This window comes from Lissotriton vulgaris, unplaced genomic scaffold (assembly GCF_964263255.1).
Source record: "Lissotriton vulgaris unplaced genomic scaffold, aLisVul1.2 SCAFFOLD_906, whole genome shotgun sequence".
NCBI classification, from domain to species: domain Eukaryota; kingdom Metazoa; phylum Chordata; class Amphibia; order Caudata; family Salamandridae; genus Lissotriton; species Lissotriton vulgaris.
In genome coordinates, this window is record NW_028244452.1 from 323,464 (window position 1) to 347,748 (window position 24,285).

Here is a 24,285-nt window from a genome sequence, read left to right on the forward strand (position 1 = left end):
CCTCCCCCCTCGCTTGTTCTGAAATGTTCAGCGCCCCCCATGGAGTTCCCCAGGGTTCCATTTTGAGCCCTCTACTTTTTAACCTGTATCTCCGTCCTTTAGCAGACGTAGCGGACAAATCAGGACTTACCCTCATGACCTATGCTGATGATTCGCAGATTATTTCACTGTCCAAATCCAACCCTTCAGCTCCTTCTTCTCTTAAGCAAGGTCTCCACGATATTTTCAGCGGGATGTCCAACAACCAGCTGAAATTAAATGGAGAAAAAACGGAGGTCCTCCTCCTGGGAAGAAACCAAGACTTATGGAACTCCACACATTGGTCTTCTGTCTTGGGAAAACTCCCCCAACCAGCCACTCATGTACGTAATTTGGGGGTACTTGTCGGTAATGCTCTCTCCATGAGACAACAAGCCAACAAGGTTGCTGGCCTTTGTTTCACTATCATGAAGTGGCTAAGAAAAATCCTGTGGATGTTGCCTTCCGCTACCCAAAAGACCGTAGTCAATGCATTTATAACTTCTCGGCTTGACTACGGCAACATCCTGTACCTTGGTTCTAATCAGGCTGTAATCAGGCGACTGCAACTGGTATAAAATTCAGCCGCCAGACTACTATGCAAAATCCCCAAAACCTCCAGCGTATCAAAACACCTGAGGGACCTGCATTGGCTCAGGGTTGAGAACCGGATCAGGTTCAAAGCCCTGAGCTATATGTTCAGGATTAAAGCCGGCACAGCGCCAAAATATCTTCAAGCATTGGCCCGCCCTTACTTTCCCAAACGAAATCTGCGTTCACAATCAGTGGCTAATTTCTGTGTACCTAGGTTTAAGCTAGCAAGAATGGGTGGGAGGTCCTTTTCACACCTAGGACCCACCCTCTGGAATGCACTCCCTCCCCACATCCGCAAGGAGGAGAACTACGCCAGGTTCAGGAGAAGCATCAAGACCTGGTTGTTTGAGAAATAAATCCTGCTTGCTTCATTTCATTACACCTATCTTGTACTGTGTCTCGGTGCCGGGAAACCCTTTTTGGGTAGCTGTGCCCCTTATAAGTGTATAAAATAAATAAAATAAAATAGGTCCTGTAAGATATTGATTCACTTGTATCAAAATCTAACTCCAAACTGCAAACTACCTGCTCAGGGTCCTCTGGGGGGGTGGTCGGGGGGGGTTTCGGCATGTGCCTGGAATTGCATTCCGTCCCGGCCATTTTACAGGGGCCAGGGAAGGATCTAGAGTTGGCACAAATTATGAAGGCCCCTATGGGTACGGCCACAGATGTTAGAACTGTAGAGTATAGGGCCACCAGACAGTGTCCCAGTGGCAATCCTATGAACTTGAAGTCCAGCTCGCTCATACCCCCTACACTGCTCTTAGGTTTTATGTAACAACAAGCTCCAAGCCCATTACACAGCCTTCATAAATAACCCCTTTTTAAAAAAAATCCCAAGACCAAACCCACTCGCCAGGTGTGTTAGAGACCCCAGGTGCAACAGCTATGAGGGCGAGATCTGTAGCTTATGCTGGTACAATGAGTATGTGCCGGAGTGAACTGCTTGAGCCAGACGATCTGCTGGAGCAGGAAATCGTGAGTGGCAGGGTAGTTAACCGTAATGCATTAAACAAACTTGGGTTTTATCCTGGAATGTAGCAGGCCTCAAGAGCAAACTGAGCTGCCCTGACTGGGGGGAGTTAATGGATCATTTGATATCTGCATGTTCCAGGAAACGTGGACTGCAGAGGAGACCCTGCATGTGGGGTTTGCATCTTTTAAAACACCTGCTATATCACGGGGACAGGGCAGACCTTCTGTTGGGTTATGTTCCTGGGTAGGCTCTCAGCTAGGTTGCAGGGTTACCCCAGTGGAGTCCCCCTCTGATGACATTCTGTGCACTATGTTAACTTTTCCACCTAGTCACAAATTAGCCTTAGTCAATGTTTATCCAGGCCTGTAAGGATCGGCCAAGAGTCTTCGATTCTAGAGAAACTAGATGGTTTAATCTCTAGCTTCTTCAATAATGTCCTAGTGGTTCTGGGGGGCGACTTCAACTGCCAATTTGAACCTATGAAAGATCCTAATGGCTCACCACCCTTCGAGGAGGATGAGCTCTGGTGCATCCCTGAGTCCAAGAACTCTCCAATCAGGGCCTGGATAGCGCTGGCTCTCCAGATCAATTCAATTACCCTAAACCACTCTTTGAGAGCCTGCAATGGCCAAACCTGCTCTGACTCACCTGGGAAACACACATTCAACAGAATGGGACATTCTTCCATCATAGATTACATCCTGGTAGAAACAAGGATGTGGGACAGAGTTGTTGACTTCGCTGTCCTGGCGCGACATGACAGCGACCATAACTCCCTAACTCTTGAGCTGCTATTGCCAACCATTGGGGAAAATTGTCACCAACCATCAAGAATTGACAATAGACTAATACTCACCAACAATAGGCAGAAGGTAAGGTGTTCGCAAATTGCAAAATGGTCCAATAAAATGGCCCTCCTATTTGAATCCATCACACCCATTCTTGAGAAATTGACTGATCTTCTAATGAAAGATGGCACTGTGGTATCTACAGCAGATGTTGCCAAGCTGGTGGATACGGTTTGGCCAGTGGACACCCAGGTTTGGCGGGACAAGGCAAAGCCGACATGGTTCCCCGGTGATTGTCGAGAGGCTAAGAAGGCCCTAATCGAGGCTATAAAATCCAAGAGTAGCACCCAAACTAAAACAGTGAGGGCCTCCTACGAAGCCACTATTGCACAGGCAAAAACTGGACAAATGGGCATCCCTGAAACTGGCTCTAGCGGGCAAAGACATGAAAGCCTTTTGGAACATTGTATCCACAGGGAGCAGTAACAGAAAGGAGGCTCTGGAGCCAAATATAGCAGCTGATAGCTGGAAAGAGTATTTCCAGGCCTTCTATGCTCCATTGGAGACTGAGGCAAACAGTCAGATCCCTGCTGCTCAGCAATCATCAAATGTCCATGCAGAGACCCCGGAGTTAACCTTGGCAGAAGTTACTAGAGCTGTAAGCAGAATAGCCCCTGGCAAAGCTCCAGGCTTAGATAAGATACCAGGGAATATTTTCCATGCCCAGCCGAGCATCTGGGGTCCCTACTTGTGGGTGCTCTTCAATGCCATCTTACGAAGGGATGATTTACAAAAAGGGGGTGGTGATGAACAGAGTGTCTGAATTAAGCAGACCACTCTTACCCAGTCCAAAGATCAGGGCTTGATCCATCACCGTTATTTATCTCACTGCCCCATCCCAGCTCAGAACCTGGCTATATGCAAATCAGTCTGTCCCTGGCCCAGTGCATCATGGGAACAGGGCAGACTAAACTACCAAGCCAATTCTTCACCAGAAAGGAGACAAGCTACCGGGGACCGGTTTCTGGCATTTCAGCCTTCTTCGGCCCGGCTTGCTTGAATCCTAATGGAGCAGTGAGAAAGGGACTCATGTCTGAGTATACCCTGCCACACCTATAGTGGCCAAAAACGATTTACAAAAAGGGGGTGGTGATGAACAGAGTGTCTGAGTTAAACAGACCACTCTTACCCAGTCCAAAGATCAGGGCTTGATCCATCACCGTTATTTATCTCACTGCCCCATCCCAGCTCAGAACCTGGCTACATGCAAATCAGTCTGTCCCTGGCCCAGTGCATCATGGGAACAGGGCAGACTAAACTACCAAGCCAATTCTTCACCAGAAAGGAGACAAGCTACCGGGGACCGGTTTCTGGCATTTCAGCCTTCTTCGGCCCGGCTTGCTTGATTCCTAATGGAGCAGTGAGAAAGGGACTCATGTCTGAGTATACCCTGCCACACCTATAGTGGCCAAAAACGATTTACAAAAAGGGGGTGGTGATGAACAGAGTGTCTGAGTTAAACAGACCACTCTTACCCAGTCCAAAGATCAGGGCTTGATCCATCACCGTTATTTATCTCACTGCCCCATCCCAGCTCAGAACCTGGCTATATGCAAATCAGTCTGTCCCTGGCCCAGTGCATCATGGGAACAGGGCAGACTAAACTACCAAGCCAATTCTTCACCAGAAAGGAGACAAGCTACCGGGGACCGGTTTCTGGCATTTCAGCCTTCTTCGGCCCGGCTTGCTTGAATCCTAATGGAGCAGTGAGAAAGGGACTCATGTCTGAGTATACCCTGCCACACCTATAGTGGCCAAAAACGATTTACAAAAAGGGGGTGGTGATGAACTGAGTGTCTGAGTTAAACAGACCACTCTTACCCAGTCCAAAGATCAGGGCTTGATCCATCACCGTTATTTATCTCACTGCCCCATCCCAGCTCAGAACCTGGCTATATGCAAATCAGTCTGTCCCTGGCCCAGTGCATCATGGGAACAGGGCAGACTAAACTACCAAGCCAATTCTTCACCAGAAAGGAGACAAGCTACCGGGGACCGGTTTCTGGCATTTCAGCCTTCTTCGGCCCGGCTTGCTTGAATCCTAATGGAGCAGTGAGAAAGGGACTCATGTCTGAGTATACCCTGCCACACCTATAGTGGCCAAAAACGATTTACAAAAAGGGGGTGGTGATGAACAGAGTGTCTGAGTTAAACAGACCACTCTTACCCAGTCCAAAGATCAGGGCTTGATCCATCACCGTTATTTATCTCACTGCCCCATCCCAGCTCAGAACCTGGCTATATGCAAATCAGTCTGTCCCTGGCCCCCGGTAGCTTGTTTCCTTCCCAGTGTAAGAATTGGCTCTTGTAGTTTGGTTTGCCCTGTTCCCATCATGCACTGGGACAGGAACAGACTAATTTGCATACAGCCAGGTTCTGAAACTGGGATGGTGCAGTGAGCTAAAAAACGGTGTTGGATCTAGCCCTGATCTCTTGACTGGGTGAGAGTATTCTGTTTAATTCAGAGACTCTGTCCCTCACCACCCCTTGTTGTAAATATTTTTGTCCACCCTAAGCATGGAAGGGTATACTCAGATGTGAGTCCCTTGCTCATTGCACCATCAGGATTCAAGCAAGCCGGGCCGAAGACGGCTGAAATGCCAGAAACCGGCCCCCGGTAGCTTGTTTCCTTCCCAGTGTAAGAATTGGCTCTTGTAGTTTGGTTTGCCCTGTTCCCATCATGCACTGAGACAGGAACAGACTAATTTGCATACAGCCAGGTTCTGAAACTGGGATGGTGCAGTGAGCTAAAAAACAGTGTTGGATCTAGCCCTGATCTCTTGACTGGGTGAGAGTATTCTGTTTAATTCAGAGACTCTGTCCCTCACCACCCCTTGTTGTAAATATTTTTGTCCACCCTAAGCGTGGAAGGGTATACTCAGATGTGAGTCCCTTGCTCATTGCACCATCAGGATTCAAGCAAGCCGGGCCGAAGACGGCTGAAATGCCAGAAACCGGTCCCCGGTAGCTTGTTTCCTTCCCAGTGTAAGAATTGGCTCTTGTAGTTTGGTTTGCCCTGTTCCCATCATGCACTGGGACAGGAACAGACTAATTTGCATACAGCCAGGTTCTGAAACTGGGATGGTGCAGTGAGCTAAAAAACGGTGTTGGATCTAGCCCTGATCTCTTGACTGGGTGAGAGTATTCTGTTTAATTCAGAGACTCTGTCCCTCACCACCCCTTGTTGTAAATATTTTTGTCCACCCCAAGCGTGGAAGGGTATACTCAGATGTGAGTCCCTTGCTCATTGCACCATCAGGATTCAAGCAAGCCGGGCCGAAGACGGCTGAAATGCCAGAAACCGGTCCCCGGTAGCTTGTTTCCTTCCCAGTGTAAGAATTGGCTCTTGTAGTTTGGTTTGCCCTGTTCCCATCATGCACTGGGACAGGAACAGACTAATTTGCATACAGCCAGGTTCTGAAACTGGGATGGTGCAGTGAGCTAAAAAACGGTGTTGGATCTAGCCCTGATCTCTTGACTGGGTGAGAGTATTCTGTTTAATTCAGAGACTCTGTCCCTCACCACCCCTTGTTGTAAATATTTTTGTCCACCCTAAGCGTGGAAGGGTATACTCAGATGTGAGTCCCTTGCTCATTGCACCATCAGGATTCAAGCAAGCCGGGCCGAAGACGGCTGAAATGCCAGAAACCGGTCCCCGGTAGCTTGTTTCCTTCCCAGTGTAAGAATTGGCTCTTGTAGTTTGGTTTGCCCTGTTCCCATCATGCACTGGGACAGGAACAGACTAATTTGCATACAGCCAGGTTCTGAAACTGGGATGGTGCAGTGAGCCAAAAAACGGTGTTGGATCTAGCCCTGATCTCTTGACTGGGTGAGAGTATTCTGTTTAATTCAGAGACTCTGTCCCTCACCACCCCTTGTTGTAAATATTTTTGTCCACCCTAAGCGTGGAAGGGTATACTCAGATGTGAGTCCCTTGCTCATTGCACCATCAGGATTCAAGCAAGCCGGGTCGAAGACGGCTGAAATGCCAGAAACCGGTCCCCGGTAGCTTGTTTCCTTCCCAGTGTAAGAATTGGCTCTTGTAGTTTGGTTTGCCCTGTTCCCATCATGCACTGGGACAGGAACAGACTAATTTGCATACAGCCAGGTTCTGAAACTGGGATGGTGCAGTGAGCTAAAAAACGGTGTTGGATCTAGCCCTGATCTCTTGACTGGGTGAGAGTATTCTGTTTAATTCAGAGACTCTGTCCCTCACCACCCCTTGTTGTAAATATTTTTGTCCACCCTAAGCGTGGAAGGGTATACTCAGATGTGAGTCCCTTGCTCATTGCACCATCAGGATTCAAGCAAGCCGGGCCGAAGACGGCTGAAATGCCAGAAACCGGTCCCCGGTAGCTTGTTTCCTTCCCAGTGTAAGAATTGGCTCTTGTAGTTTGGTTTGCCCTGTTCCCATCATGCACTGGGACAGGAACAGACTAATTTGCATACAGCCAGGTTCTGAAACTGGGATGGTGCAGTGAGCTAAAAAACGGTGTTGGATCTAGCCCTGATCTCTTGACTGGGTGAGAGTATTCTGTTTAATTCAGAGACTCTGTCCCTCACCACCCCTTGTTGTAAATATTTTTGTCCACCCTAAGCGTGGAAGGGTATACTCAGATGTGAGTCCCTTGCTCATTGCACCATCAGGATTCAAGCAAGCCGGGCCGAAGACGGCTGAAATGCCAGAAACCGGTCCCCGGTAGCTTGTTTCCTTCCCAGTGTAAGAATTGGCTCTTGTAGTTTGGTTTGCCCTGTTCCCATCATACACTGGGACAGGAACAGACTAATTTGCATACAGCCAGGTTCTGAAACTGGGATGGTGCAGTGAGCTAAAAAACGGTGTTGGATCTAGCCCTGATCTCTTGACTGGGTGAGAGTATTCTGTTTAATTCAGAGACTCTGTCCCTCACCACCCCTTGTTGTAAATATTTTTGTCCACCCTAAGCGTGGAAGGGTATACTCAGATGTGAGTCCCTTGCTCATTGCACCATCAGGATTCAAGCAAGCCGGGCCGAAGACGGCTGAAATGCCAGAAACCGGTCCCCGGTAGCTTGTTTCCTTCCCAGTGTAAGAATTGGCTCTTGTAGTTTGGTTTGCCCTGTTCCCATCATGCACTGGGACAGGAACAGACTAATTTGCATACAGCCAGGTTCTGAAACTGGGATGGTGCAGTGAGCTAAAAAACGGTGTTGGATCTAGCCCTGATCTCTTGACTGGGTGAGAGTATTCTGTTTAATTCAGAGACTCTGTCCCTCACCACCCCTTGTTGTAAATATTTTTGTCCACCCTAAGCGTGGAAGGGTATACTCAGATGTGAGTCCCTTGCTCATTGCACCATCAGGATTCAAGCAAGCCGGGCCGAAGACGGCTGAAATGCCAGAAACCGGTCCCCGGTAGCTTGTTTCCTTCCCAGTGTAAGAATTGGCTCTTGTAGTTTGGTTTGCCCTGTTCCCATCATGCACTGGGACAGGAACAGACTAATTTGCATACAGCCAGGTTCTGAAACTGGGATGGTGCAGTGAGCTAAAAAACGGTGTTGGATCTAGCCCTGATCTCTTGACTGGGTGAGAGTATTCTGTTTAATTCAGAGACTCTGTCCCTCACCACCCCTTGTTGTAAATATTTTTGTCCACCCTAAGCGTGGAAGGGTATACTCAGATGTGAGTCCCTTGCTCATTGCACCATCAGGATTCAAGCAAGCCGGGCCGAAGACGGCTGAAATGCCAGGAACCGGTCCCCGGTAGCTTGTTTCCTTCCCAGTGTAAGAATTGGCTCTTGTAGTTTCGTTTGCCCTGTTCCCATCATGCACTGGGACAGGAACAGACTAATTTGCATACAGCCAGGTTCTGAAACTGGGATGGTGCAGTGAGCTAAAAAACGGTGTTGGATCTAGCCCTGATCTCTTGACTGGGTGAGAGTATTCTGTTTAATTCAGAGACTCTGTCCCTCACCACCCCTTGTTGTAAATATTTTTGTCCACCCTAAGCGTGGAAGGGTATACTCAGATGTGAGTCCCTTGCTCATTGCACCATCAGGATTCAAGCAAGCCGGGCCGAAGACGGCTGAAATGCCAGAAACCGGTCCCCGGTAGCTTGTTTCCTTCCCAGTGTAAGAATTGGCTCTTGTAGTTTGGTTTGCCCTGTTCCCATCATGCACTGGGACAGGAACAGACTAATTTGCATACAGCCAGGTTCTGAAACTGGGATGGTGCAGTGAGCTAAAAAACGGTGTTGGATCTAGCCCTGATCTCTTGACTGGGTGAGAGTATTCTGTTTAATTCAGAGACTCTGTCCCTCACCACCCCTTGTTGTAAATATCTTACGAAGGGATGGCACTCCCCGATACTTGGGCTGAAGTTGAGATTCTCCCAGTTTATAAAAAAGTGTCTCCTCTACTACCCACCAACTACATGCCGATCAGTTTAATTGATGTTTCACAGGAAGTTTTTGCTAGGATCATACTTGATCGCCGGCAGACTTGGCTGGAGGAACATAAGGTAAAGAGCCCTCTTCAAGCCGGCATCAGGGAAAAACCTCTACCATCGACCACATTTTTAGGCTATTATTGGAAAACAGTATATCTAGAAAGTCGCAGTCTCTATTTGGTCTTTGTGGACAAGTGGATAAGTTAAGTCTCAAGTTGGCTCAGACCACTGCCGGGCTGGCCAAGCTCTACAGAAATTCCTTTCACAAGCCTGTAGGCCCGGTCATAGATATCAACAAGACCTAACTAAGGAGGGCAGCCATGAATGGGGCCGAACTTCGGGGGCACCTCTTCCCCAAAACCATTATCAAAATAGAGAATAGTTTTCTCAGACAGCTGTTCGGTCTACCAGTGAGCTCCCCCCTAGTTCCACTGCGATTGGCTCTAGGGGTGAGACCCATTGCAGAGGAATTGGGTTGTAGAGTACTACTTTTCTGGCGGCGCTTATGGTTGTCCCTGAACTGGCAGAATACAAGTATGAGCTCCAAGTATTACTGGGACTTTCTGGCATACGCAAATTGGCTTGATTTGCATACATCAAGGATGGTTTCCATGCCAAAGGTAGAGATACTCTATGGAATAATCCTGAGTTGGTTTGTGCAGCAATTTCGCGTAAACAACTAATCAGCAGCTATGGGGGCGGGGGGGGTGGGGTGGGGTGGGGGGGGGGGGGGGGGGGAGTTGCTCAACTGCATGAAAACTCTGCCACCGGTTCCCTAACAGGAATTTTTTTCTCAGTAAAGGACCTGTACTATCTAGAGCCATGTTTAGATGGAATGCAACTGCCCCTAGCCAGGAAACTGTATGTACAATTCAGGCATGGTTCCCTCCCTCTGCGTGCATTTACCAACAAATGGAAAGCAGCTCTGCACTGGGGTGCCCAGCCTGCACTAGGGGTGAGGAGTCCGAACTTCATGTGTTCTTCATCCGTCCTGGATATCAAAACATTAAACTTAGATGGCTGGTCCGATTGTGCAGGAACCTAGGAACACAGCATTGAAAAGAAGCATTTAGGCTCCGAAAATACAACTCACAAATGCCAACTGTCTATGCTGTATCCCGTTTTCTATGTTCTATATGGTGGGCGCGAATTTATTTTAAAGAAACCAGTAATGGATTTTATACTGATTGATTCCTAACAGTTATGTAACCACTCAATCCCATTTTTATCTGGGTTTTAGTTATTTTAAATGTCTTTTTTTACACACTGTATATATTTATGTATGCTCTTTTATGGACCACGGACCGAAATAAAGAAAGATTAGATTGCATTGAATATATTAAATTCAACACTCGATAATATCTGAAAAATGGACACTCAAATATATGAATATATGAAATACAATGACGGTACACAGGCAGAAAAATGCAAGGTCCATAGCAACCCCAAGACTTCTTTATTCAAAAACATAGTTATTAATATTTTGTCTAACCTGTCCCATTTCCAAACATGTTATGAGTGACTGGAAGAGTCCCCATGCCTTTCCACTACATAGTTAATCTTCTATGTGGTGGTTTCCACTGTAGTGTTTTTGCTCATTTGATTTCTAGGTGTTAGTAATTACACTATAAAAGTGTTATGCCACTTAACTATTTCTACCATAAGGAGCACGACAGATATTTGCAAATACGGGTAATAACATCAGTTTTTATCTTGAAAGTTTCAGAGGCAAGGACGGGATGTAGAGAAAGTTACACGGAGGCTCATGGAGATTGCCAACTACGTTGACAAGGTCAGTCTTTTGAAGATGTGTTGTAAGTGCTGTGTAGAAGGAACGTGGAATGTGAAAACAAATGTAACTAGATTTCCCCTCTACGGTACAGACACTGAATTTTCTGAAGATATCATGAGAAAATGACCTGATTAGATTCTACTCTCTCAGCTGCATGGTAGAGCTTGCATTTCTATGAATTCATTTTTCTTATATATATTTTTTTATTTTTATTAAGAACAATTGTCTATACTTTACAGAATGTGCCTCTGAGATATAGATCTTGCACACACAGAAATCCATAGCATCCATTTACCTGCACTCTACTGTTGGAGCAGGGGCAGAGAAGTGTGTTTATTTTTTCCCAATTACCTCCTGAAAGTGGATTACAAACTCGAATGCATGATCAAGTACCTACATTTCCAGGCGATCTTGCAGAAGGGTCTTATAAAAAATTGTTACACAGACCACAGTTTGTCAAAGATGGTGAAGTCCTCAAGATACATTTTATGAAAAGCAAAATGTGCACTTCTTCACAACTATAAAAGCATATCTTGCCAATCAATCAAAATCGTATTTATAGAATTGGTGCTACTGTTCATGTATGTTCAGTTCAATACCAGAAACAATTACCATTATTTAAATGAAATAAATGTTTCCAGCTGCGTCGAGAAAGGAGAGGGGCTTTATCATAAAGGATACAACTATGAAGTGAGTTCCGAGACAGTTATAAAGCAATTTCGTGAACTTCAAATATGTGCCACTGTGAAGGTCAGGGCTCCATAATCTTTTAAGGATCTCTATTTTCAGGGTTCAAACACAAGGACGACAGTAATGAATTTGAATTTCTCTTACACTGAAGAAAGTTCAAGTTAAGGGGTTGAAACAATGTTTATCTCTAAACCTTTCTCAGCATACCATGGGACATAAAAATAATCTGTTTAAGTTACAAAGACATTACAAGAAAAATGTAAATGTAGGTACATGTCACACAGTGGTGTAACGAAGCTTTAGGGACCCCCTGCCAAGTACATGTAGAGGGCCCCCCAGGCTCCGAGGCCTGGGCCCGCCGCCCAAGCACAGTGCCGGAGGGGCCCCCTGGAGCTATTGTTATGCCACTGATGAGACACAATACAATATGATGCCATTAATTTACTGATGAACGATCACTGACCTAATGACATTGAGCCTTTATGTATGAACGTATGCAATAACCTTCAGCATATTCCTTTTCTGTAATCTACATGGAAACAAATGCTTGACAACTATAACAATTGTTAGAGAACTTTTTATTAAAGGGCTGTTTGTCAGTCATTCCATATCTTTAAAATTAAATTCTTCCTAGTTGAGCAATGAGTGCAATATGTGTTATTTCTATAACCCATTCCTTAGCATAGTTGTAGAATAAGTTTTAATGTGTGTTTTTTGTGATATTTCTTTTCCTCCTTCCCTCTATGCTGAATTAACACCAAAAGCTCATACTGATGGTCTGATTTATACCTGATGATTAGTTAAGGACAATGTGGCAACATTCTACATATTTAATACTAGGGAAGATTACCTAACATGAATATGTGAACCATTCTATATTGTGTTGGCATCTATATTGGGCCGTAATAAATCTACACAACACAAGACTCCACTCCTCAGACTTAAAAAATAAGTTTGGAATGTTTATTACAAACCGAATTAGCATATAAATATCAAAAATTAGTACTATGTTTAGTAATAATAGAGTAAGGCAGAACTGTTTATCATTAGGCATTTGACCTGTTATTATTCAAAACTGCAGTCAGTACTGTCTTCTTCCAGTCTAGTAGCTACAAGGACCACTCTAAAGCTGCCTGCCTTTCATCTTCTTCAGTGATAGAGTCTAGACTGTGCGCAAGCACAGTTTATCCTGCTGGGTCCATATTACACATTGGGCGCACTTTCCCTATTTGCCAAACGAAGTACCTTAAAACGGTATTGCACCGTTACATCGCAACTTTTACAACGGGAGTCTATTACATCGCAACTTTTACAACGCTGGTTCCATTACATCGCATGCCTTTACAACGCATGACATTACATAGCAGATGCTATTACAACGCATGCCATTACAACGTAAGTATAGGTAAGTATATAATTTTTTTTATTTTATTTAATATTATTTTATTAATTTAATTATTATTAATTATAATTAAATATATTTATTTATGTTTTTTTATATTATAAATTAAATGTATTAATTTAAGTAATTTTAAAAATAAGTATGAGTATAGGAGTATATGTTTTGGGGTACTGAGGTATATGTTTTGGGGTGTTTGGGTATTTTTAGGTTTCAGGGCTGGGTTTGGGTTTTGGGGTACAGGGGTATTTTTAGGTTTTAGGGCTGGGTTTGAGTTATGGGGTACATCGGTATTTTAGGGTTCAGGGCTGGGTTTAGGTTTTGGGGTACAGGGGTATTTTTAGGTTTATGGGCTGGGTTTGGGTTTTGGGGTACAGGGGTATTTTTAGGTTTTAGGGTTGGGTTTGGGTTTTGGGGTACAGGGGTATTAGGTTTTAGGGCTGGGTTTGGGTTTTGGGGTACAGGGGTATTTTTAGGTTTTAGGGCTGAGTTTGGGTTTTGGGGTACAGGGGTATTTTTAGGTTTTAGGGCTGGGTTTGGGTTTTGGGGTACAGGGGTATTTTTAGGTTTTAGGGCTGGGTTTGGGTTTTGGGGTACAGGGGTATTTTTAGATTTTAGGGCTGGGTTTGGGTTTTGGGGTATAGGGGTATCTTTAGGTTTTAGGGCTGGGTTTGGGTTTTGGGGTACAGGGGTATTTTTAGGTTTTAGGGTTGGGTTTGGGTTTTGGGGTACAGGGGTATTTTTAGGTTTTAGGGCTGGGTTTGGGTTTTGGGGTACAGGGGTATTTTTAGGTTTTAGGGTTGGGTTTTGGGGTACAGGGGTATTTTTAGGTTTTAGGGCTGGGTTTGTGTTTTGGGGTACAGGGGTATTTTTAGGTTTCAGGGCTGGGTTTGGGTTTTGGGGTACAGGGGTATTTTTAGGGTTCAGTTTTTAAAAAAAAATGATTTTAAATAAATTAAATAATTAAATTAATTACATTAAATTAAAGTAATTAAATTATATTATTTACAATTTATAAATTAATTAAATTACATTAATTAAATTAAATTAATTACATTAAATTAATTTCAATTTTAAAATTAATTAAATTAAATTAATAAAATTAAAGTAAATTAATTAATTTATATTATTTACAATGTATTAATTAATTAAATTACATTAATTTATTTAAATTAATTAATTTAAATTACATACAATTTTAAAATTAATTACATTAAATTAATTATAATAAATTCAATTAATTTAATTATATTAATTCCATTTTTTAATTTAATTTAATTCAAATTAATTAAATTATTTAAAATAATTTAATTTAATTACAATTTATAAATTAATTAAATTACATTAATTAAATTAACTTAATTACATTTTTAAATAAAGATATACTTACCTATACTTACGTTGTAATGGCATGCATTGTAATAGTATCTGCTATGCAATGATATGCGTTGTAAAGGCATGCATTGTAATGGATCCTGCGTTGTAAAAATTGTGATGTAACGGTCTGCGTTGTAAGTCATACATCCCCTTAAAACAGATGTGCCACGCGCAAACAGTGGAAGTGCGCCCTATTACCTTAAATGCGCTTCCCCCAGGGCAGCCCCAAATCGTGCTGTCCTGAGGGAAGCACATTCAAGTGAAAAACAGAGAGGCTTTGAAGCAGCTGCTCTGTGTTTCACTGTGCAGGCAGCAACCCACCTGCATTTTTAGAGGGTAGAGAGACCCCCTTGCAGGCAGGTGCAGTCACTCACTGCACCCGCATAGAAGGGGATCTCTCTCCCCTCTAAGAATGCAGTGAGTGACTGCACCTGCCTGCAAAGGGATGTCTGGGAATACTTAGGACCCCCTTTTCCTCTCCAGAGGGCTGCCATCAGGAGGTGCACCAACAGCTACTTTGCCTCTGTGCCCACGTCTATAACACGGAGCGGGTGCAAAGACAAAGGGATTACTTCATCTGTATGTGGCCACACCCTCATGAAAATGAGGGAACAACCTTTGGTGATAGCGCTGGCACTATATGTGTGCCAGCACTATCTGTATTACAGAAAGGGCCTCACAAGAATCTGCAGCCCTTTCTGTGATACCAAAGGTCCCCGGGGTGTCTAAAGTGAGCACACATGCCCGTTGCACCCCAGGGCACTTTCCATAATACGGTCCCTGGTCTGGTGTGCTTGCCAAAATCAGCAAAACAGAAGTTGGCATCATTTTTTCAGTGGTCTTGCTCGTCTTCATTCAAAACTACAACAGCATAGGCATATCTTTCTTCATAGGATGCCTTTTATTCCTCTTTTCTGCCTGAAATCTGGGCAAAGCATGGCTATTAGGTTAAACGGTGGCTGTAGCAAGCCACTGCAACAGAGATCCAATCATAGTTAAAGATAAGCAACACAACCAAAAGTCTGCTCAGGGACACCAGCTTACTGGTTGCAAGTACCCCTATCATACAAACTGATGAGCAAGCAGAAGTCTGACTGCAAAAAACAGCCAATTGATTGAACACGCTCCAATCATATTAAACAATACACTACAATCATAATTCTTACATCTATTCATATGTGCATCTTCATGCCATTTCTATGCCCTTAAATAAAAATGCATTTGCCAGTACGTTCTACTTAGCAATATTGTGTCCCTCCAAACACTATATTTGTTAATATGTGCTCTATCAGGCACATGCAACTGAAGAAGCTGGGATCCTCATCTAAAATTTTCTTACCATTATCCAGAATCCCAGGACAGGTCGACTGGACCTTTTTACCTGTCTAGGAACATGGAGGGAAAATCTCTCATTATTCTAATCAAATTGTCCGTACAACTCAATTGATTACCGTTCTGAAAGGATTACTGACTACTGGATAAAAGTTAAAAGATTTATTACAAAGCTAAAAACAATTGGATGTACAGACATCTCAATAGAAGGTTCAAAAGATAGACTGGCACTAATACAAACATAATTCTACGCAAGAGTCTCAGACGACTCAAGATTAAAATTAACACGATCTCAAGAACCATCAGGCAAGCGATGATTGTCCCACTTGAATTTTAGAATGAATATACAGAAAGAAAAAGAGTTTTTGGTTAGACTGTCCCTACACTAACTCTAAGGTGACATCCCTACTTAACATTTCCCTGAGCAAATAAAGGTGTCCGCAGTGGTGACTTCCAAAGAAGTACACTCACTTTTCTTAGGCAGCCTCAGCTACCGAGCACGTTCTAAGATGCTCCTTTCTACACCTTACTCTGCCTCAAGTTCACAACTACCTACATCTTGTCTTTCCCAAGACCCCACTCTCTGACTCTGACCTACTCTTCAGGCTGTCTAAGTCCATGTGCCTCTCCTCCCTCGAGTGCTGTCCCTAATACAAAACCCCCAAAACAGTTGACACGCCTTCAAGTATGCCCCTTTGGCAGGTGCCGATCTCCAGATTTTTCCACCATGGCACCTCTCCACCAACGTCCGTTGAAGTGTCCTTGGGTCCCAGGCACCTTCTCCGCTGAATGTTGTACTCTCAAATTCCTTGACTGCTCCTCTGCGTTCGCGCCTACCATCCTAACTCCTTACACAATGGCCCTTTGTACCTAACAAGCTACTAGACTTTGCACCAGCAAAAGAAGCACATGAGAACAGCTCCAAGCACATTCAAAGTTGCATTTCAATATTTGCTGAAGACAGCCTTTCCCCAAGAGAAATAATTTTTTCTTCGACTAAAGCTAACTGAAAGAAATTCAACTATGCCTCTACTGGCTTCAGCATGTACCAGGCCTCTGCACGTTTAAATGCATTACCAACATAACGTGAGCATTACATTTCATCATTTAAACACTACTTATAATGCAAGCAATACACTTTCCATACTAAAAACCTATGTTAATTCACTCATTAATAAACGCATCTCTAGTCCAATGAAGCACATCTCTATTAATGCGACATTTCACATGGAATTACTTTTGTATGTTAAACAGCATCGTGATTTCTTTAAAGCACTACCTTGTCAGCAATTAATGAACACCTTACTACGTGTTACACTAATTCTTAGCCTTAATGTTACATTTCTAAACTACATTAGTATGTCCTCTAAATATGCGGGTGCTGACTACTTGTGAATATGGTGCACCCATAAAAAATTACAACTGATATGGCGCTCTCTCCCATCAAAGCTTTTTGCGATCGCAAACAGTGCGAATTGCAAAAATCGTCCGTTTGCGATCGCAAAATCAGCTTGTGGGATGCATCAAGGGTGAAGACCCTCACAATTTGAGGATTCGCAAATATTTGCGAGTTCTCAAATTGCGATTGCATTTAAGGAATCGCATTTTGCGATTCCTTAAATGCAATGCATGAAAGTTTTAAAAATAGCGATTTCACAATTAGTGGGAGCAAATTACCATGAGGTTGAACCTCGTGGTAATTTGCGAAAACTTTGAAAAATGCACTTTTGTGCATTTTTCAAAGTTTCATGTTGTGCAAGGGCATGTGTGTGCACAACATATGTGCACAGATTAATTTCAAGGGTGCAACAGGGTGTCCTTTGGACACCCCTGCAACCTTGAAATCGCATTGTCAATTTGCGATTCGCTAATTGCGAATCGCAAATTGAGAGGGTCTTCTCATTCATTCCTATGGGCCTCTAAGCCCATAGGAATTAATGGGGAGGCATTCCTTAATTGCGACTCGCAATTTGCGAGTCGCAATTAAGGAATGTTTAGAAATCGCACATTTTTTAGCGATTTCTTCATGCATAGGCTTTTGCGATTTCTTAATTGCGATTCCTTAAAAATCGCAATTAAGAAATCGCAAAAGCCAACAATGATGCATGTGCCTGTATATGCCTATAATGACACACGAGGCAGTACACTGATTGAAATATGAATGTGTGAGATGGAGAGGTCACCAATACCTTCTACAAAAACAGGAGCAACAAATTGTTGACTGAATGAATACATTTAGAGATGAATGACTGAATCCACTTCGCACGGGGAAGGATGTTCCCTTCATTTAGCAACAGAGAGATTGCCTGGTGAGCAGCAAGGCAGGGTGGTTTCAGCTCGCACTGAAGCTCGAGTGGCTGTTAAAGATCATTGCCGACAAGCCATCGGACTGGGGGGTAGCCCCACTGTGTCACATTTGTTTGAAAACCTTATCCTTTACCACCCATTCATTTATTGGGTTTTCATTTTCACTTTGCCCGCCCTGAATATACATTAGCACATGCCCTAGAAAGGATTAGATTTTAGAGCCCTTATTTATGAGGCCTTGCGTCAGTTTTGCGCCGCCGGTGCGTCACTTTTTGTGACGCACCAGAGGCGTAAAAAATACGCCTTGTTGCGCCATATTTAAAAAGTGACGCATCTAGGTAGATGCGTCACTTTTTAAACCCCTGCGCCACATTATACCTGCGTCAAGTATAATGTATGCAGAGGGGGCGTTCCCCCGCAAAAAGCCTCGTAATAGTGACGCAGTGAAATCTATGAGATTTCACTGCGTCACTTTTAGGATGCTGTTGCGTCAAAATCTTGCGCCTGCCTCACAGCAGGCGTAAGACTGACGCAAGCCCTTTCACATGGGGCTTTCCCCATGTGAAAGGACGCATTGCTGGAGTTGCGTCACTTTTGTGACACACTCCAGCAATGCGTCACTTTTGCGCTTACAGATACGTCAGAAATACTGACGTATCTGTAAGTCCTTGCGACATGATGCGTCATACATTAAATATGACGCATCATTGGTGTCGCAAGGGGTGCGCAGTGAAAAGTGACGCATCGCTGTTTTCACGCAGCGATGCGTCACTTTTCATAAATGAGGCCCCTGGAGTTTATACCAGGTGGAAGTCTGGCAGCAAATATATGTGAACGCCCACAACTCCCTGAGTTTGTGGGTGGTCACATACTTTAATAGTTTTTCCCTCTCAGAAACGCCCATTCCCCCTGTGAGATTTTCTCTCACGTAAAATTATCACACTCGTTATGAGGATGAACAGCGGCGGCCAGCACAGGTAAACGAGTTGAGTGGTGGTGCGGGGTAGAAGGGTGGAAGGCAACAGACGAAGTAATAGGTAGAATTAAATAAACAAATAATACCTATTCCGTCGTCTGTCAACTTCCCTGAAAATTCCGAATTCAGTGCAAACTCCTGCTTGCATAGGTATTGGAATCTATCCCCCGCAAAGCCCTGTTGGCATGGGTATTAGAATTCCTCCCCGCTTGTGATCAGAACCTTAGGTGTTATTTAACCTGCAAGGCAAAAAATTGTAAGTGTAAGTTCTAGTTTTGTGCCTGTTTAACACAAATTTGCTCTCGTAAATCAAGCAATAAGTTGACATCTGCAAATGGCTTTCTGACCAAGTCCTTCTGATTTTATTTGTTTAGGTAAATGTTGGCATTTTGATGGTTGAAGTTTCCACTCGATGGTCTTGGTGACTTGGGGAAGGTTTTCTTTGTTTATAGATAGAAATGTAGAGCTGTGCTCAAGCTCTTAGTTCATTTCAAACTAAAAACTGGGAACTCCAGTGGCACCCTACAAGATAAAAGCTCTGACACCAAAATGTGCCCAAACTTCAGAGCATTCACTTTGTAAGGGCATGTAAGAAGAGCCGTCACAAAGTCGAGGGCAATATAATATGTTTGAAAGTTTCAAATTGTACAAATATTATAGTTCATTGTTGGCAGTGGCAGAAGGCCACTTGAGGGGGCCCCCTGCAAAGTACGTGAAGGGGGCTCCCCACGTTCCAGACACAATCAGGACCTCTCAGGCTAGGAACCTGCCACAGTGCTACCAGGAGAGCCCCCCCCCACACACACACACACACACACACACACCGCGGGCTATTGTTACTTCACTGATTGTTGGATTGCCCGTACTTGAAAATTAGGACCATTTCAGGATTGGGAATACAGATATGAAAAACTTGAAAGTTCAAACAGTAGTTTAGTTAACTAAGGAAAATGGACTCTAATACACACTAACCTGTCATAATTGGTTCAGCATTATAAATCTTAGATATTTATCCTCTCCGTTTCTCTGTCCCTCTATGGCCACCTCTACTCTTGCATATCCCTAATTCGCAAAACGTGCGAAGTAACTTTTACAAATGAAATCCATAGTTTTTGTATTGCTGAATAAAGACAGAAGGTACACCCAGTTACTTTTATATCCTGGGCAATTATGTAAAGACGATCTTTAGGAGAATAAAATTGGCATAAAAACGAGTGAAATAACAGACGTTCTTAATATTTTTTGCAAAATAGCCCATCAATTACCTGTTTTAAAAAAGCTTTATCCGACCTGCGGGAGGGTTGAAAATGAGATAATGTGGAATCATGCTTCTTAATGATACATTACAAGCCTTGCTGTGAATAAGTTTGAGTAAATGACATTAAAGGTAATAGTAATTTGTTTCATGTGTACATAAATTTTTGCTGTTAAAAATGTTTATAGAGTACTGAGAGGACAGAACTTGTTGAACTTTTGGAAGCCCATACTTTGTTGGAAAAGAGGTGCAAGGTCCTGGTCAATTGATCAATAATTCTTTGCATATTAATGGGTTTTTCAAAATATTGAGGGCTACTTTTTACTTCAGAAAACCCACTTACTTTTCTTAGTAAACCAAAGAGCAGTAAATTTATACATTTACTTCCATGTTTACTTGAGTTACGTTTGATGATTTAAGGGGCATCACCTCCTTCTGTGATGCTGACCTGCGAGCAGCAGCAAGTTAGTTAATTTGTGGCAGTTTTGTATGAAGTACATACTATGCTGTAGAACATATAGTTATATGTTATACCATTAGACATAGAAACAGAGGAACATAAAAGTGAAGGATAACATAGGGTATGGCAGGTTTAGTCAAAGCCCTTGCAGATGAGGGCTTTTGAGAACATTATGCTTTTCATTTTGAGCTCCTAGTCCACCAGCATGAATTTTTGAATATTGCAAGTTATTGGCGCTATTAACACAGACATCATCAATATGCACATACTATATGAGCATTACAAGTTACAATTGCACAATGGTAGTTTTTATAGGCAATACAACTTGTAAAATAAAAAATTGCAGTGTCATGGAAGGCAAGGATTTTATCATTTTCAGACGTTATCATGTTACTATTCTTTTTAGGTCTCGCTTAGCGACGCAGTGCACGAGCTGCACACTTGCGAGATCGATTGTCGTCAATTTTGCTTCGGAAGCGGGGTGGAAGCTCCACCCATGCTTCTGATTGGCGCGGGTCTAAAATGGATGCTTTTCATTGGAAGGGAGGCATGTTTTGTTGCCTCCCTATCTCCTGTTTACTGTGCCTGCCCAGACAGGAGATGTGCACGTGCACGGCGTGTATTTTTCTCATGGCGTCGCTTTCACTTTCGCTGTCTGCTTGCTTCCATCTTCATCTCGCTCCCTTTACACTACTCAGTTACAGCAGCGCAGAGCTGCTCAACCTGTTAGACAAGTCCGCCCTGATCTCACATCTGACCATGTAATAACTCCACATAAAGATACATGACATAAAGGTTTATCAGATGAATCTGAAATATTCAGAACAACTTTCTTTTTCTGTGTAGGTTGTACTTGAATGCTTTCATCACTTGATGAAGAACTATAATTTGCCTCTGTTTCTTGAATGCAGGAAACTTTGTTTTTGTATGATTTATAAAAAAAATTCCTACAAACCTTAGCAAAATGTCCCATGACACCACCAACTAGACACTTCGTAGATCTAGCAGGACATTTTTGATAATGCGCAGAATGTGAATGGCTACCACATCTAAAACACACGAGTTCTGTACATTTTTTTGTTTCATTGAAATCTTTCTTAACTCCTGGCTTAAATTTTCTATTACTTTTATAATTATTTTTGCTATCAGAAATTCTATTAACAACCTCAACTTCTTTTTTTCAGTAGACAAGGAAGCTTTAGCACACCGTTCAGATAATTCTGCATCTTTAACCATAGTAATGATGTCTTTCAATGAACTATCACCTTCAACCCATAACTTATTTTGAATAGTTTTGTTTTTTGCATACATTACCACCTGATCACGAACAAGTTCATCATGCAATTGAGAAAAACAACATTTGATAGCTAATTTTTTAAGAGCAGCTACATAATCATCAATTGATTCATTTTTTTCCTGTTTACGCTGGAAAAATGCATGTCTGGTAACAGCAATACAAACACTTGGAGAAAAATAGTCATCTAAATCTAATAATGCTGCATTGAACACATCAATATAGCTACTATCTCTTTCCTCTTTGTTTTGGTTATATATTCGTAAACCTTCAGGACCTAGTCCAAGCAGAAGAATCCTTTTTTTTCTCTCAGGAGAAAATGATCCACTGATGTCCTCCATATTTGCAACAAAATTAAGAAAATATTCTTTTCAATCTAACCAAGAAATGGGTGGATCACCAGGAATCGTAAGGAATTGTCTTGGTGAAATGAAGTTTATTCCTTGTGTGTTTGCTTCCTTTGGAGCACTTGCAATATCACCAGAAGAAGGCATTGTGTACACAAATGTACTGCTTTGGATGAAAAGAAGTCACAATACACTAGGAAGTTAATTATAATAACTCCATTTGAGTACATTTTCCTTGAAATCTTTTTTTTTTTATGGCAGCACCCTTAAAGTAAAAAAAAAAAACACGAAAATTTCACTTATAATACTTGAATAATATTAAATACTTGTTAATGTAAGAATAATTGTTCGCCCGTTGACTCGATCTTCTTGTGGAAAGAAACACTTTATGTATTTCTGTTCTGATCGAAAATTCTATTTTTTTTAAAATTCAAAATGGCCGCACCGCACATAACGTGACCTTTACGAGGATCACGTACGACGTACCCAAAATTCCTTGGGACAGGCCGCTACTCCACGTAGATGATGCGGAGGAGAATCTCAATGCGTCACACTGTCATCATTGATGCTGCGTCTTCGAACGGGGAGCAGATGCCGCGTCTTTTAAACAAGACGGTTCAGGTACAGTTTGAAGGCACGGGTGAAGTTTCAAATAATGCACCGAGATAGGAGTGGCATAGGATAAGCCCAAAAGTTATCTCCAAGTAGATAAAGAAGAGATCTCACCAAATACATTTCCAGATAAGATCGTAGTAGAAATAAAATCCAAATTTCGGTTTTTCCACAATTCGAGGATGATGAAAATGGAAGAAATTGAGATTTCTTTGTTATAAAAAAAATGGTTTCCCTCGTCGCCAAATCTGTAGTGAGTTCTCAGGAAAAGTACAAGTATTAATATATCCTTTATTCCAGAAGATGAAGTAGTACAGGAACAGGGTGCTGCCAGCTCCAGGAACAACTGCAGACTGAGCAGACTCAAGAATAACTTCTAACATTCCATGTTCTATATTCCATTCTAAAATACATCATGATGTAACACATCACAACAGTGGGCTTCCAGAGCATGGCATACCTGCAGGTATTCAAATAATTGAAAGGGGCAAATAGAATTCTTTACAAAGATATTAAAATGATCTGATGTGGTACCCCCACCCCCACACATATGTCCCCAAGCTTTGTTACTCCAATGTAGTCTTAAAACCAGTTTGAAACCAGGCAGATCTGTCGTATGTCCTAGTCAATGGCGCACACATATGGGAATCTTTTGTGCAGTTTTAGAGTCACATCTTATCCATCAAAAGGCCTCCTGCCAGAATTCAGTAACTACTTTGGTAATCAGGGAAGTGTTCTATGTACCATGCCACTACATAACAGGAATCTTAGGTTGATTTTTAGGAGCAGCATAAATTCCAATATTTCTTTCATGTGTATTCTTTTCCTTCCAAGTGAGATTATATGTAGTTTGCATTTTTGATTCTTAGTGAGGCGGATTGCCTTACTTCAAACACATTCTTGACATCTGAATACATAATAGAATGAGAGAGTACTTTGGTTGATCTACTCGAGTTTTTATCAGAAATGAAAGGTAGAGTTTGGATCAAAACACAAGTCAGCATTAGGAGAATATTGGGCACTGCTCATATACATATATATATGAGTATATACATATATACATAATATATATATATATATATATATATATATATATATATATATATATCTCAACTATTAGATGTTTGTTCACTTTTTTTTCAAAAATGCACAATCTTATGTGTTAATATAGAATGCGCTGCAAAATGGCCATTCACCCTCCCAAACATGGTGACAAAGGTCTGCCTTACTCAATCTGGCATACCCATCAACCTCATAACCAACATTGGCAAAGCCAATATATACAAAAGGCAGCGCTATTGGTTTTGCTAATGTGTGTTGTTTATCACATGTGTGTTGTTAATCACATGTGTATGCTTACATTCACCAAAATGCGAGTGGACGCATGGCTCGAAATCATGGGTAAAAGAATATCCACTCCATTCCAAGATGGCTGCAGAGAAGAAGCGGAGAAGGGAGGACGTCACGCCGGATCACTCCACTGACCAGTAAGTAATATAGGGACCAAATAGGACTCTTTCATTAGGCACTTAACATGTTAAAAGACTACTTAAACTAGGGGGGAATACTGTCCAAACATTAAAA

General features: G+C 42.5%; 1 protein-coding gene across 1 annotated transcript in view; it reads left to right on the forward strand.

Annotated features, from left to right (window-relative positions):
• The window catches only part of LOC147667242 (disintegrin and metalloproteinase domain-containing protein 12-like), a 705,308-nt gene that overhangs the window by 238,908 nt on the left and 442,115 nt on the right, over window positions 1-24,285 (forward strand). Inside the window, exon 3 of the mRNA XM_086948820.1 lies at window positions 10,581-10,652. Coding sequence (XP_086804946.1) covers window positions 10,581-10,652 — 72 coding nt within the window. The remainder of the gene's footprint in view (window positions 1-10,580; window positions 10,653-24,285) is intronic.